The 16842-nt window shown below is 39.2% G+C and overlaps 1 protein-coding gene across 5 annotated transcripts in view; it reads left to right on the top strand.

The window, feature by feature from the left end:
* SORCS1 (sortilin related VPS10 domain containing receptor 1) overlaps positions 1–16842 on the top strand; it is a 256566-nt gene that overhangs the window by 130311 nt on the left and 109413 nt on the right. For 3 of the 5 annotated variants that reach the window (XM_064717506.1, XM_064717509.1, XM_064717510.1), the window contains exon 4: positions 15919–16068. The exons of the other annotated variants lie outside the window; for them this stretch is intronic. In XM_064717506.1, the coding sequence (XP_064573576.1) occupies positions 15919–16068 (150 nt within the window). The remainder of the gene's footprint in view (positions 1–15918; positions 16069–16842) is intronic. 5 annotated transcript variants of the gene reach the window in all.

Raw genomic sequence — 16842 nt, forward strand, 5'->3', positions numbered from 1 at the left:
CAATGAATAGATCCATTTATAGATCCTCTATTCTTTACTATAAATTTAGTAGTGGTTTGCCTGAACTCACCCACACTTAGGTATGCACTGCATTCTGCTCCCTTCTAGCTTTTCCTTCATTGCTGTGGAGTGAAACACATCCCTGATGTTCTGAACCAGCAAAACTCAGTGTCTGCAGTGCTCACTTCCAAATAACTCACTGCATGAGCCTGTCTGTGGGGACATTGAGTCCTTTTCTGTGAATCAGGATTTATTTGCTTTTGAAATGTTAATGCTAGAGATGAGGAGCAGGAGATGTCTTCCTGAGCTGCCTTAAAGATGCTATTTTAGTGTGTTGCTGTGGATTAAGAGGACTACTGAAGGGCAGCATGGGAACTCCTCTTTGATCCAGATGACTGGCTCTGTAGGTGGTGGCCATTAGGAAGGAGGAACAGCTCCATCCATCCCATGGCTCCAGCTGTAGGGAGCCATAAAGCTGCTTTGCATCAGGCCAGGTTTTCTGTGCAAGTTGTGTCAAAGCCCAGTGATTTTTTTTTGCGCTCCTGTTTCCAACTTACCACCTTTCCCAGATGGCTGCGGGGCTAATGCTCCTGTTCAGGCCTTCAGCCCCTCCTGTCTCAGCTGTTACAATGTCCTGACCCCACAAATGTGGCCATCTCTGATTCACACAGAATGCAGCTGCAGAAATCAGATGCCTTGATTTGGAATGCTCCCCCGCTTTTACACTAAAAGTAGAGCTGCAGATCCTCACTTCCCAGACTTTGCTGTCTTTGCCATACCTCAGTGCTTGTTAGGAGGTCAGCTGCTGCCTCCTATTAACCTGTGGCTCTAGTCCCCACTTCTGCTTGCAGCCTTTTCAATTAAGTGCCTGTGTATCTTTCTCAGTGTTCCCATCGTGCATGTCCACTGCTCCACTGCCATATGCCAATACTTAAATAATTCAAGGATTTTTCTGTTTTTCTCCTTTTTTCTCTCATTCTGTATTTTTTCTTTTCTTTTTTTTTTTTTTCTTCTGTCATTTATGACAAAAAAACCTTGGGCATAGTTTGGTTTCAGCTTATTTTGTTTGCCTTTAGTTTATGCCTTTGCAGGTACTGTACTTTGTAGTTCTCTGCAGCAACTACTTTATTATATTTGTGTAAATGGGAGCACCAGACTCCTGGACTGTGATTGGACTGTTGTGATGCTGAGTTCCCACAAGTAATAATTAAGTAGTTGGAAAGAGGTGTGAAAAATAATGAACCAGAGGAGGAGCAAGCAGTCATCTGCCTCCTGGAATAGAAAGAAAGGAGAGAAAAAAACAAAAGAGGTGGAATCAGAGATAAAAGAAAGGTTGGAGTCAAGGTGGGGAGGAATTGAGAGGATTAAGAGGGACTTTACAGACTCATAGGTAGAGAATTCAGTAATCAAGTTGATTATTTTCTTTGTTTGATGGGTGCACAATGCATTAAAACATTTGCATAGCATTCCCAGGCCCTCCAGCTTAGATTTACAGTTCTGAATCATCTTTTGTTTGAGGGGGATTAAACTCGCTGAAGAATTCAGGGCCAAGTCTACAAGGAGGGTTAGTACCCATTCTTTTCCTCTTTTCACTATGCTCGGAGGTGCACACCTAATTAGGACTTAAGTATTTAGCGTTCTGTATAGTAGGACTTTGTTATTTTTTATTTTATTTATGAAAGATTGATATTTCATTTTTCTGAAATAAGAGAGGAATGTTTCCTCCTGTTAACTTAGGGTCAAAAATTTGTTTGATTTCCTCTGATGTGATAGTTCTGTTGAGACTTAAATGTGTGATCATCAATTTTTATTATATTTCCAAAATTTTAAAAACAAAGCAATGTTTTGTGACACATCTTTAAACATGTTATTTTGAAGTAGATAAAACATTCAGGCTTTCCTCATCTTTTTTTTTCTTTTTTTTTTTTTTCCCTGAAGATATTTCTGATTAAACTGGTTTTTATGAGATTTCAAAGATACATGATTTTACAGTGGTTCTCTTGAAACACCAGGTTTTTGAAAGACACAAAATAATTGTGACAAAAATACATATTTCTGCTTGTTAGAAACTGGAAGTGTTTATCAGCCAGCATAGTCATGAAATGTGGGCTTTTCCTTGGTTGTTCTGAACAAACTGTGCCCTGCATGTGACTTTTTAAGAATCTGTCGCTTCACTTGTTTTCTTCCTGTTTTTGATTTAGATATGTGGCATTATCCCCGTTCTCTGAGCAATTTTTACAGCAAGAAAACAGGGAATTTACTATAAAACTAGTAAGTCAGGAGGCCGGTCTGAATAAAATCTCTCTTACCACTGTAGTATTTAAATTTTTTGTTTGTTTTCCAGCTGTCCTTGTTTGTATACCTGTTGTTATCTGTAGGAGCAGTCAGGGCCTTGCTGTAGGTGAGGCCCATATCTGGCTCATCATGTCAAGTGACACAGGAATTTTCTTGTCTCAGGAGATCTGTGCACTCTCAGCTTCTCATCCCCTGTGTATCCATGTCGGTTTCATCCACATCCAGCTGGTTTTTGTGTGAAAAGATAAGAAAAGCAAACACAAACAAAACTTGCAACTCCCTCCAATGTTCTTAAAGGGAACTCCAGGGAAAATCCAATGAAACATTATCTCCTAAGCCAAAGCAGCTCTAAATTCTGTCTGAGAGCTGATTATTGCTGGGTCTTTCAAATCCTGTCTGTGTAATCCTTCCTCTACTCTGGATTCTCTGCTAATCCTGCACCTGCTCTTCCTAACTCCAGCCTATTTAGGGATATAGGCAATAAATTCTGTTTACTGGTTCATTAATATGTTTGGACATGGGCTTCCAAACCTGTACAGGGTGTGTAGGATTTCTCTGAGGATACAGATGAAATCTGCTGAAGTTGTATTGGAGGAAAAACAAATTAAAATCAACTTCTAAAATGCAGCTTCATCATTCAAAGGTCTGTATAGTGCTGGCCTTGCTCATTTTTAGGCAGTGTTGGAAGAATTTGTCAGAGGAATTTTATTTCTTGCCTTTGAATATTACTTGTAACGATTAACTGTTTCTTCAGTGGCTGAGTCCTCAGGGCAGTGGCTTGGTGCTGCAAATAGTGCCTGTTTTTGGAGGGTTTCTTTCCATTAACAAATACATGTATTTTCCATGAAAATCATGTATTTTTACCCTTAAAAAAAAAAAAGGAAAAAGAAAAAGTGCATGTGCCCTGAAGCCATTTATACTGATTGGAAATTTACTCAAGTGAATCAAGTAAGACCATCTGACATATTAAAATGTTGACCAATTTGTCAAACAAACCTTTCCTTCTTAAAATGTTGTGTTTGCACACAAATATTTATGTGTGTATTTGCACACACACTTAGTTCTAAATATGGGAATATCTCTTATGTGAAACTTCTCCCAGTGTAATCAAGATCAAAACTCGGTGATGATTCTTAAAAACACCATGAAAATGTGACTAGATTTTGTGAAGTATTGATTTTTAATGTAACTAGTTATCCTTGAGAATGAACCACTAAAATGAGATAGAGTATAAAATTTCCTGCCATTTCAGGATAGCAGAATTTGAGGATCTTGTATCTCATGATTTGTAGGGGATGGGGTGGAAACTGAAGCTGGATGAGAAATAGCAAGCAAGAGGCCTGAATATAATATTAAGAGTATGTAACAGAATATCTGAAAGTTTGTCACTTCTGCAGTCTTGACTCTTGCATAGCATCATCGGTCTTTTTGTTGTTGTCTCTTGTTGTAGAAATAATTTAAGATCTCTGGGACAAGCACTTCCCATTTTATTTGTAACTGCAGTGCCTCTGAGGCTGTATAAATAGTGCTCTGATTGGAAAGTAAGAGAATTCCATGCTTTCAAAGATATAAAATGTACTTGTAGACTGGATGCCCTTTGAGGTATCAAGTCCCATATCTGCCACTAGCCCTTTGATCAGCTCTTCTTTTTTGGCACTCTTCAAGAGCTTAATTTCTGGGGCTTTCTGATATTAAAGACTCTCATCTTTGGTGTCAAAGAAAGAGTTTGAGTGGAAAAGGAAAAGGTTAGATTGTAAAGCCTCAAATTCTGATCTGCAGAAGAGCTAATTCTTCTGGGTCTGAAAAAGAATTTGGGGAGATTAGGCAGTATTGACGCAACCTGGCATGATGGTTTGCTTCCAAATAAAACCTTATTCTGACACAAATCAAGCCAGCCATTAACCTTCCAAGTGAGGGACAAAACAGTTTTGCAGAGTGTTCACCTTGTCTTGTTATTAAGAATGCAAAGCCTGTTATTAAGAGTGCAAAGCCATGAGGTTATCATTCTTCACCCGTTCTTGCCATCATCAGGAGGAGAGTCCAGCAGTCAAACAAAAAACAAGTCAAACTGGTTCCACTGCAGCAGTCTGTGTCAGGATTCAGTCTCCCTTCACACCCTACGCAGTAGTTATGTTTCCCAGTTGATTTAGGGCTGTGTTTTCTGCAATGGTCAGGTCACTGAAGCAGTTGGCAGATTGAGCTCAGTGAGTGCCAATGATAACACAAGAAGAAGGGCAAGAAAATCTGCAGCTAGAAGGGAAGGAGACAGGAGGATCTCAACACCTGTGACCTGGGATCCTGATTTCTGCTGTGGAACTTGATTTTCTGAAGCAGTATCTTTAAAAACCTGTTTTTCTCTGCTGGCCCAGAGGGTCCAGAGCTGTGTGTATGACATGTCTGATGAGAGGCAATGTTCTCTTCTCTCCATCATCTCCCATCTGAGAAACAGGTGATGAAGCTATAATAAACTCAGAACTCAAGATTCTTTATTCTTTCTGTTTTGTCCTGTTGATGTCAGTGCTGTGAGGGAAGCAGTGTGTCAATATGGACAGGATACACTGAGCTGTAGTCTCCTTAATTAGCTTTCTGCCAGCTGCATGAAGGACCCTGAAGGGAAGAACATGTCTAGTGACTATGTTCACAGAGTCCAGTGCTGTTTTTCAGTGCCTCTTAGAAAATTCACAACTAATTGTGAAAACTGGCACCATGCTTGTGCTTGGATTTTGATCTAGCTCTTCTCAAATTATGGAAGTATGTACTACTCAGAGTACAGGAAGGTTGTTTGCAGAGTATAAGAAGGTTGAAATCAGTGAATTTTCTGGAGCTCTGCCATTTTACTTGCTATCTGAATTGTTTCAGTGACTTTATTAGGCAGGAGAACATGGACAAGGCAGATCTTAAGCATAATGAAAAGGGGAAAGCTGTGCCAAATCAGCACCTGAATCAATGAATTTAGTCATCTGACATCTGTTTCGCTTGTCAGGTAAAAAAAATGTATGCAATTAGCTGAGATACGTGCCTGTAAAAAATTGCAAATGTTTTTGTAGGATTGCAAAGCTGGAAAGTTATAAGCTTTGCATTTTTCTGTGCAAGTGCTCTGCAGCTAGGGGGGAATGTACATGCTCACAACTGCTGAACAAATGTTTATAACTTAAATATTTGTTTGAGAGAGGGTATGTAATCACATAGCAAACTTCCTAGAGAGCTGGTTAGCACACAAATTGGACTTTCTTTAGAAAGGTTTTTAAAATTCATTTTAATGGGCGAGAAAAGCTGGCTGACGTTTCAGAACTGAGTGCTGATATAAAAACTCTCTCATTCACGGCCCATGGGAATGTGAACATTCACTGGAGTTTAAATCTCTGGTGAATTTTCTGCTATAGCTATCTAGCAGCCTAATATTCCTGTCAGAACAGATTTGCAAATGACCCATAAACCAAAGAAGAAACTAAAGCTGAAAGGATGCTCTGGGCAATATAATTTTCTTTACTGACTTCTTGTCTCAGTCTGAGTCATTGATAACAGTTTCTGAATGTAACTTCTGTTCAAGGTTAATAAAGAAGTTGGGATATGTGGAGAAGAAAATGTTGGCTTATTAAAAAAAGCAGTTAATTGTTATCACATAGTAATGAGATTTCATTGGTTTCCATGATATCTGGTCTAGGCTGTGGAGGGAATCTCACTAAAGAAGAAGGATGTTCAGTTTACCATGAATAAGATATACTCTGTGTTGCTTCCTGGCTATGCAGAGTAAGCCAGCCAGCTCTAGAGGGACAAATGTCATTATTCATAAGAGTTTACATGCATTGGTCAGTGGTCTTAGCTTAAAATTATAGAATCATCTTGGTTGGAAAAGACCTTTAAGTTCCTTAAGTTCAACTGTTGACTAGTCCAAGTCAGCAGAAGCCTTGTCCCTAGGGGCCACATCTGTGTTCTTTAGATATCTCCAGGGGTGGTGGTTCAGCCACTTGCTCAGCCTCCTGTTCCAATGCTTGACAACCCTGCTGGTGGTGAAATTTGTCTGAGTATTAGTCCTCTCTCCTGGGGAGGTGGGGCAGTCATGGGGGAGATTCATGAGCTGTGTGGAGCAGGAACTTGTCCCAGTTGCCCCTGTCCCTTAACTGTCTCTCTGCACTCCCTTCAGGTCCCCCCAGTTTGGGAAATCTCCCTGTGCCTGATTGTGCCAGCACTGGAGCTGCTCACTTCAGTGTCCAGGGGTTACACTGGCTGAAAACTGCATGCATGGCTGAAATTCACTCTGTCTGTGTCCATACTTCAGGCACTTGAACTGAGGCAAGGGGATACCCATTTACTGCTTTGCGTTCTGTGAGTTAATAAAAAACTTCAGGCTGCCAGCAGCTTGAATCCTCAGGAGAGGCTTCTCTTGACTCCAGGGAGCTTTGGAACAAACATCAGAGAAGGTGCAGCATTGTTTGGCAGTTTTTCATAAACCAGTTGAGAAAGACTTTGTGCCAGTCAGTTTAGAAAGGCATTTCTCAGTGACAGTGCATGAAAAGTTGCAGTAAACATCCCTCTTATTCGGGAACTTTGGAAGTTAATGAAAAAAGTATACAAAATATATTAAATATTCTTAAAAAACTTAGCAGCGCAGCTGGTGACCTGGAAGGAACTCTTCCACCTCCAGCTTCCAGTAATGTAATCTCTGCCTCAGATATTTTCTCAGACTGAGTCATTCAGCTGGATGGATTTTAACTTTATTTCTAAAAGGAGAGAATCACTGTATTCAAAGCTATTCAGAGACTGGGACTGAAATGTCACAAAGTTCGTGTTTGACAACAACACTTTTCTTTGTTGACAGTGTGTCTATAGCCTGATTGTCTCCCAGAGAGGAAGCTTGGCCCAGAAATATGTGATAGGAAGAAGGAAACTCTTCTGTTAGAGATATTGCACTTGGGCGTTTGAGCCTTGGCACAGGCTTTCTTAAGTCTTCTAATGAATGTGCTGTTTAATTGCTTTGTGCCTTATCTTTCCATGATTAAAAGTGAAGGTGACAATTTCTGCTGTACTCTTGATATCAAAGGATAACTCAGTGAATACATGTGAGGTGATCAAATTTTCTGAGGATCATTTGCCCCACAGAAATCAATGTTAGATAAATGTAATTATCATTATGAGATTGATGTAAATTTGATGCCAATTATTTCTAAAGTAAAAACCCCTAAAATTCACAAATAATTTATACAAATGTTAAGAATTTCTCTGCTTTTGAATGTTAACAATTGAGTACATCATTATCCATTAGAATTTGGGAAAATGAGGAAAAAGACATCTCTGACATTTTTTTGATGGAACAGGTACAATAGAATAATATAATGAGAACTTATTAAGGAAATACTTTCCAAATAATTTTTCAATAAAAAGTCCTAGCAAAGTCTGCTATTTGTCATGTTCCTAGCTCTAATTCAATGAATTCTGTTTTATAAAGTGACAGTTCAGCTGATGAGAATGGCAAATACCTTGAAAGACTCAAGAAGATTAAGTAATTATGTGAAAAAGGATGTCTTCACCATATTCAGTAATTATTATAAAATCACACCACTTGTAATCCTGAGCACCATTTAATGACCCACTGTAGTCAGGAAGAACATATTTAAGTTTATTGACATGGCAATATCAATCTGTCCTCTCTTCCTTGGGCCTGGCTGTTAAGCGTACACTACTGGATCCTCAAGGATTTTATTCCCTTAGAACATATGAGGCCTCAAGAGGAGGTTTCTCCTGCTGCTAGACTGAGGGAAGCAGAAAATTCAGCATGAACTCTGTCTCTCTGTGTGATTTGGTCTTATTCACAGCCAAAGTATTCTTTTAGCAGGGTTAGTGCATCATCTAGAGAAGGATACATTTTTGTTTTGAATGCTCCATTTATCTGTAATGACTAGGCTTAGTAACATATTCATAAGCAGGGGTTATGGTTAGGATTCGTTGCCAAGACCATGAACACTCTTGATTTTTTGCCTCTGTTTTTTTCTGACTGCCAGTCCTTGATTGTTTTCTGCTTCTGGTTATGTCTCCATGACAAATGACTGTCCAGCACCTTGGGCTGTCAATTTCAAGCATGTTAACTACTGCCTGGTAACTGTCCACATGCTCCCTCCAACAGTGTGATAAATTTGGTGGTGCTTAAGCCTTAGTGAGAGTGAGGGGCACCTAATGTACAATAAATAAGACAGTGATATTGCCTGTGGGAATTGACTTGTATAGCCATAGGTTTTTTGTTTCTTTTCTAGCCTTCTCATTGCATACAGTTTTTTCATTCACCCACACACATGCAGTGAAATTAAACGGGTGTCTTTCACTGGTGTGATCCCTATGTTTTGGGGTTGTTAATACTTGCAGTACACAGACGAAATATAATTGACTTTTATGACTCCAGCTGACTATGACAGCAAAGATCCAGAATAGTAGGGACTTCACAGTGTTCTTTGGCTTCACCTCTGTTCTCTCTGTTTTTCATACCAATTATATTTGTTGTGAAAGTTTTTATAATTCTGCATATAATTCTGATGCATTTGTCTTAACTGAGAATGTTCTTAAATTTCACTTCAAAATGCAGTCCTCCTCTCCAGCTCCTGACTTAACCTAAATCCTTTCTGTAGTCAAGTTGTTAGAATCCCTTTCCTCAGCTTTCCACTTTTTGTCATGCTTGTGTGATTTCTCTGCAATGTGTCTAGAGCGTGTTCTTTCAATCACTAACTTACCAAATCTTGGTTTCTTTATGAAATTAACTGCCACCTGAAATTATACGTTGGGGGCACTGTTTAAACTTACGTACAAAAGAGCTTAGAGAAGTCAGTTGCACTGTATTATGCAGTTCCCCCTATAGCAGTGGGGACAGTTTTCCAGGGGCCAAAATGGTCTGTTATTTGGTTTTTGCTTGTGAGGTGAATGTGGCTGGAGAGAAAGCTTAAACCAGAGATGTTGAGTGCAGATGTAGAAATACTGCTGGGAGCATCCAATCAAACACCCTCATCTGTATCACTGAGCAGCAGACAGACCTGGACATTAATATCTGTATATGGAGTGCACCCTCCAGGAAGTTGTGTGAGAAAATGCTGGTAATGGATGATCCGTTTGACACTGCCTGAATGGTAAAAAATGGTAGCTTTGTTCTCACCTTGTATCCACTAGGCATTAATAGAAAAAACAAACCATTAGTAGGTAACTCAGGAGTTCTACCGCGTAGTAGCTATGAACACCTAGGCATTGTGATCCTTGGAGTCTTTAATTAGGGGTTGGATAATGCAGAAACAACTGGAATTGCAAATTAAGCAGCATGTGGAATAGCAAGAAACAAGCAGCACTGGAATTTGCCGTGGCTGACAATATGATCATTCCTAACTTATTTTCCTTTTCATCAGAAGGAGCCCCATTACCGTTGAAATTGCATCATTATAAATACTATTGATCAAGTTCTCATTAGCAGTCATTGGCACTCAACAGCCATTGTTGTATGTGTTATCAGTGCTGCTGAAGCTGATACTGATCACTGGCTCCTGATAAAGAAATACAACTCTGTCTTTGAAGCCAGCTAGTTGATTGAGTTAAATTGCTTCCATACTCTCTGTAATTAGGAGTGAGTTATCAAACGGTTTAACATCCAGCTCTGAGAAGCCATTAAAGCATTACAGGCTTAGTCCAAGTTTCCTTTGTCATCTCGTGAGTAATAGCACTGCTGGAAGTCGTTAGTGCCTCGGCCTCTCAAACATTCATTGAAGTTTGGTGAGCAGACACCCAAATACCTGACATGAAGTATGACCCAGAAGGACAGTTCATGCTCCCACAGAACATTGCTAAGGGGAGAAGCACATCTTTGACTCCATGGCATCAAGTCACTAAAAATACCATAAATTCTATAGTCTTAAAACTGCTGCTAAGTATGATTCCTCTCTTTCTTCACTAGAGGAATACTTCTGTGCAGTTTTGGCAATTAGTCTAATAATGACTAGGATTCTGATTTGGCAAGAGCAGCTACACAGCTAGGAAGGTCACTTTAAAGTACCCAACATCTTTCATTCCTTTAAAAAAAAAACCTAAAATGAGAGTAGGTTTTAATGCTCCTCCTTTTATGCTCCATTTTAAGCAGAAAGATAAGTTCTGTTGTAGCAATATTCATTAAAAAATCCAGCAATGCTTTGTCCTGGTTTGGTTTTAATAACTAAAATGTCTATTGTGCAAGAAAGCCTTCTTGCAAGTTCTACCGCTGTGTGACTGCTAAAAGCTTTAATCACCTTATTAAAAAGCCAAGGAAGGGTTATGGATTGAACTTCCCATCAGCATGTCACAGACAGGTGGCATTCAGCCATAAAGAAGGCTCTATTTGGAGATGAAAACATGAAAACATACACTTTGCTGTAGTATTTTTGAAAACCTGTGTTCTTGAAAAAAGTGGATTTCTCTTGGTGATTTAGTTGGTGAAATTATGCACTGGGTGATGAAGACAGAAAGGTGTAGTTTCAGTTGGTTCAACCTTTAATAATGCCATTAACTGCTAATCATGCTCTGTTAACTTCAATAGGCTTTTGCACCAACTGAGGTTCTGTTTTAAAAATTGGTTTTCTGTGTGTATTGAACTAACTGATCATGCCTGCTGTGATGGTATATGAAGACAAACCAAGAATGCTGATCTTTTACTTTAGACATTGTAAAGGTAGATTAGATCATGAACTGAAGGTGGAGTAGTAACAAAATCTGAGCAGATTAATGTATAGTTCTCTTTTTGCTACCCTTATTTTAAAATTTGGGGGAAATGACTGATTTTAGAAGAAGGAAAGTTGCGTGGAAAGAAAGGGAAGAATGAGAGGTCAAGGAGAAGCAGCATTGACAACTCTGAAATGGAGTAGTAAAAGGGTAAGAGCACTGAATTTTCTGCATTGCCATCCTCCTCAGATATACCATGGTATGTGCAAGGAGGGAAATGAGGCATGGGGCATCATTTCTTCATTAATATTTTAGCCCTCATGCTCTCGTAATATCTCAGTGTGGCCCAGAACAGCTTGCGTGTCCCTGTGTCTGAATAGGCTCAGGAGGTCACCTCTGTGAAAAAAGGCTGTGCTGGGTCTGAGCAGCTCTGCCCTTGCTTCATGTGAGCTCAGTGCTCTCTTTGAACTTGCTTGGATGCCAGGGGTGCTCTGTGACACTGTGGTTCCATCTGAGAGCCTGAATTGTGGCAACCACAGAATGATAATAGAATTGAAACATTCAGCACAGTAGCATCTAGGAGTATCTGTGAGACACTGTGACAGTGACTCTACGTGGGAATCAACTGTTACACCCAAACTGATAAGGAAAAACACTGTTTTATTCTGTTGCATATCTGCACTGAATTCCCTTAACAAGAACCAATGCAGAAAGTAAAGAGAATTATTTATTGTTAGAGGTGGAATTCTTTTCAGGCACGTTCAGTATGGATAATTTGAGTTCATCAACTGCAACAACAAAAATGAAAAGCCAAGCTAACAATTTGCAAGCAGATGCTAATTCCCCAATTGTTCATGCAACATGGAACATAATTTGAAGTGATTATGAAATTAATGCATTAATACAAAAAATGCTTTGGAGAGAAGCAAATCAGATAAATGTACATAAAAAGAATTAGCTGTAGACATAATTAGTGAAGCTGTGCTTTATTCACAGTCAGAAGGAAAAATTAAAACTAAACTAAGTGGAAATTTTAGAGAACATTTGAGAATTAGCATGTAAGAAGCCAAAATGAAATAAAACATGGAGCTTCAGCAAAGCTAACACATGGACACATGCTTTGGAATTAAAAGGTACAAAAAGTGTCATGTCATCTATTTGGGAAAGGCACAGTTACTTGTGTGAGGGAGAATTTCCAGCTGTATGAGCATGGATCCTGGTTACAGATGACTCAAAGCCTGGAAAAAGGGCGATGGTAGAACAGAACTGTGTGCCATGAATCTGAAGAGACTTTATACTGTATGGTGAGAAGTGCAAAATTAACAGACCAGGCCAGAAGATTCTGTGCTGTGTTTGCCGCTTTCTCCTCTAAGTCCATGCTTGTTTTCATGACCGTCATAGGGTAGGAAAATTGACCTCATTCTCACCTGCAAGAAAGAGACTTCCTTCATGTTCTGTTCTGGTCCCTGAACTAATTTTTTTTCCCATCTTCATGTCTAAAAATCAAGAAGTAGCAGAACTAGGTGCACCATGACAAAGTTGATATTGATCCAGTGATGTATGCTCAGCTGTTAACCATCATCTGTTGTGTAGATGTGTGGTGGTAGGTAATTACTTGAGAGTGATTCCATTTAAATCTAACAAAAAAAAATCACAAAGAACTATGAGATTGCATAGCGATCTCCCAAGAAAAAATAATTGTAACTCAGTGCAGAAATTGTGGTGCCAACTCTGACGATTATGTTGGGAGCCTTATAATATGTATCTTTCCTAAAGTTGTTAGCTGGTAGAATCAGTTTTAATTGGATAGAATTTAAATCTTTGTTGAAATATTAAAATAAAGCTTCTAGACTTGAGATGTCCACAGAAAAGCTTTTAAAGGAGTAAACAGTAACTAATCATCTCCTTTCCTCATCCTAAAACCAGCAAAAAGATAAACAAAAATCCTACATTAAATGCGGATCCTGCATTAATGACTCTTTGAAACCAGATCCTTATTCTTCAGGTAGTTAAATTTTAAAATAACAAGTCTTTAGAAAACATGTAAGCAAAGTAAATGGAAAAAATTCTTCCACTATGTGAAAAATAGGCTGTATTATTGCAGACAATTTAGTAAACTTCCTGCTCTTTTTTTTTTTTTTTTTTTTTTTTTTTTTTTTTTTTTGCTGTGTATAAGTGTTCATTTTCTTTCACATGGATTCTATATAGTTTCAAGAAAAAAGAAAAGTCTGGAATGTGAATTACTCTTTTTCCAAACTTTGATAATTATCCTTAAAAACTGTACTTTTACTTTTTCTCCTATTTCTACCTCCCAGAACATTTATTTAGGATAGCAACTGAATACTTTGATTTCTGTCTTGTTGCACTTTCAATTAAGATTCTCACTTTCAGAACACAAAAGCAGCAGATGCTAAAGAATCTGATATTTGCCTCAGACAGGTACAGGGCCACCAGCTGCAATGAAGTCAGTCCCAGGCATTTTGCCAGTAAAGGAAAAACAGATGAAGGAAAATTAGCAGTTTCTTACTAACCCTACCTGGTTTAAGCAGCTTCTATTCCAAGTTATTACTGGGTTCCGGGGGGTTGATAAGGACTCTTCTTGCTGGAAGCACCAGTCCCCACCTGAGAACTGATGGACTAGTTTAAGCACTTTGGATAAAATCAACCATGCTCATTGAATAGTTTCAGCTGGTGGGTTTTAGTGAAATAAGATGAGAACATCTGTACGACATGGAGGGATAAAAACATGGTGCAGAGAGATGGAAGTACGCAGGTATGGATATTAATGTCCTTGCTACCAGCAGGACACCTCTGCCCAGTCTCAGGTGCATTTGCTTTGTGATGTTCCCTTCCCTTTGTTTCTTCCCTTTGGGTGTGCTGTAGAACATAGGCAAGCGTAAGAACCCTGAAATATTAAGCAGCACAGTGGCACACAGGTGCCAGGGCTGGCCAGAGGCAAGTGGCATGGCTTGAAACAGTTGGCTGTGAAACCGAGTGTTCAGTGAATTGACCATCTGCCCAGGCATAGCTGTCGTACAGAATCACAGAACGGGTTGGATTGGAAGGGACCTTAATGATCTTCTCATTCCAGCTCCCCTGCCATGGCCTGGGACACCTTCCACCAGACCAGGTAGCTCAGCACCCATCCAGCCTGGACTGGAGCCCTGCCAGGGCTCAGCATGTGAATTGTGCATCTATCATTTACCCTCCAGGCAAAAATTGCTCCCTTGGTGCCCCTGTTTTCCCTGTCCCTTTTGTCACTCTGCTTGGGATACCACACTTTTAGGCCACAAGTTTCCTCTTGCTTTCATTAGGATTAACAAGCCTTAGGGCCCAGTATTTGGGGCTGGGAAATGCTATTGTTTATAATACGCTTACAGTGCAAGTGGCTTCTTTCTTTTTGTGCCATTGATTGATTAGTGGAGTTTGTCCAAGTAATTTTCCCTCTTGATACGTGCGCTTTACTTCTCTAGCACAAAGTTGGTGTGAAGATTAACTAATTAATCTCATGAGATTCTTTACTGAAAGGAATGCCTTACTGAGCAACAGAACAAAGTAGGGACAATATGTATGAACGCAGCTCATTCCAGATGTCTACAAAGCTGAGAATCTTTTTCTCCCCTAAGCAAGTAAGACTGTAAGAATGTCTCGGCTTAATTTTTTTTTTCTCTGTTCAGTACAATGCAGAACATCTGTTGCAAAAGAATGGATAATTAATAATTGAAACTAGATTGCACTGTCCAAAATAAAGTGCCTATAGTACTTGTAGATTTCCTGAGTTTTTTTGCCTTTGTCTCTTTATTTCTTCTCAGAGTATAATAATCAGTCATTGTTAATAATTAGATTTTATTTCAGAATGGAAGTTTCTACTGTATTTTACTTATGTTTTGAGTAATATATTTTCAAGTGGGTTGTGGTGATAAAGCTTTTTATGTCAAATGTAAAGGAAGAGAAGGCAGAGTATGGTAATAAAGAAACAGAAAAAAGAAATTTTCATTTCATGTCAGCTTACTAAATTAGACCCATTCTGTGGAATGAAGAGATAAAAATCTAGAATTTGATTTGAGGGAGATTTGGAAAACCAAGAAGCTTAATATTTCCATGTTCCTTCCCCAAGAACTGATTGCTCCAGAGCTCCTGTTTATGCCTGTGATTAGGAGCTGAGCCTGACGAGTTCTATTTTCAGCACTGCTATGGGATCCCAGCGGCGAAAATAACCTTGGTGCTTTGGGCTCAAACAGCACTTCCAGCTTCCACAGCTCTTGCTAAGTTAAGATAGACGTCTAAGATAAAAGGAATGTAAAATTGAAGGTGTTTTGTTTATTCTAGAACTGACATAATATAATCCTAGGTATTTAAAATTAACACTGAATGAAAACTAAACAGCACTAGATTAGATAGGCCCAAAGAGTTTGTGGAATCTCCATCCTTGAAAGTATTTAAATATTGACAGGACAAGGTCCTGAGAACTTAACTCTACCTTTGAAACTGGCTTAGTGTGAAGCAGGAGTTTGATATAAATGACCTCTAGATATCTTTACGTACCCGAATGAAATAATTTAAATTATAAATCACTGTATAGTTCTAGATAAGGCAAAAGTAACTCAGAAACATCCTGCAGTAATCTATTAAGTTACATTAATGAATGGATTTCTTTTTTAGCATTACATTTCAATTTTTTGGTAAGGATGATGCAAAGAAGAGCTTGTGTCCTTTTTTACAGTCCTCATTAAAACACTAGGTGCCGTAAGTCAGGTAAGGACAAAATGTAGAATCTTTGTTTTCATTTAATTCTGGCTTAATGGAAATAGAAGCTGGAATTTAAAAACCTGAGATTTAAAAAGTGACACTAATCTTCAGTGACTCTTTTCTCCCCCATCTCATCTTTTTTCATCCTTTGATTAATTATTACCTCAAAGCAGAAGTATATATTTTGGTAATTCACCCTGGCTGCTGGGATTGCAGGTTACTCTTGAGAAGGTGAAGGTCGGTGTTTGTGCACAGCCCAGCCCACAAGCAGTGACTCAGCAGCTCTCAAAAACCCTGAGATGCTGCAGCGTCTTCAGCTTTAATGGAGAAAAAGAAGTAGCTGAATCTATTCGTGTCTGGTCCAAGGTGAGGCACTTTTGAAAACGGGGCTCCTGCCAGAGCTCAGCTCCCAAGAGAAGAGGCTGTGGGTGGGAACCTGTCCCCTGGATGGACATCCCGATCTGAGTGAGGAGAAGGGCTGGTGGGGGTGCACTGCCCTCTCTTGGATTTCGGTGGGAACAGGAGCAGTCCCATCCCGAGGGTGCTCTCAGAGGTGTGCTGAGGTGACGTTCCGAGTAAGGAGGGATTGGTTTTGTACGCTGCTGTCTCTTAGGAAAACTCTTCTCCCTATTACTCTGGATTTTCTGTGTACCCCCATTCACATCAAGTAGGATTAATGGAGAAAACAACTGAATCACGTCTCCACAGGTGTCTGAGCCTCATGTTTGCTTTTCTTGAGTCTTTATTGCACTGACCCAACCTTATACCTGGGACTTTGGTGATATACCGTACACACCACCACATAAAATATTTGCAAGTTATTGTTCATACATACACTCACTCTTTCCATCTAGTAAAGCAACCACAGATGATACTCACAGATAATAAAAAATATAGCTTTTATGGCTGCTTTATTCTGCAGTCACTTTTGTCCTGTTATGAACATCTTGAATAATACAGAACAGATAAATGGATTTTTTTTTTTCATCCACTAGCCAGCTTTTTATGTCAAACAACATTCATCAAGATGCCAAATGCAATTCTCAACAATTCTTTTATTAGGAATACTGTGCAATCTCAGCTTTCAAAAATATTGGCAGATGATAATTTTTCTCTCTTAAAAGATAGTCCTTTGTCATC

Source organism: Zonotrichia leucophrys, chromosome 6 (genome assembly GCF_028769735.1).
Source record: "Zonotrichia leucophrys gambelii isolate GWCS_2022_RI chromosome 6, RI_Zleu_2.0, whole genome shotgun sequence".
Taxonomy (NCBI): Eukaryota; Metazoa; Chordata; class Aves; order Passeriformes; family Passerellidae; genus Zonotrichia; species Zonotrichia leucophrys.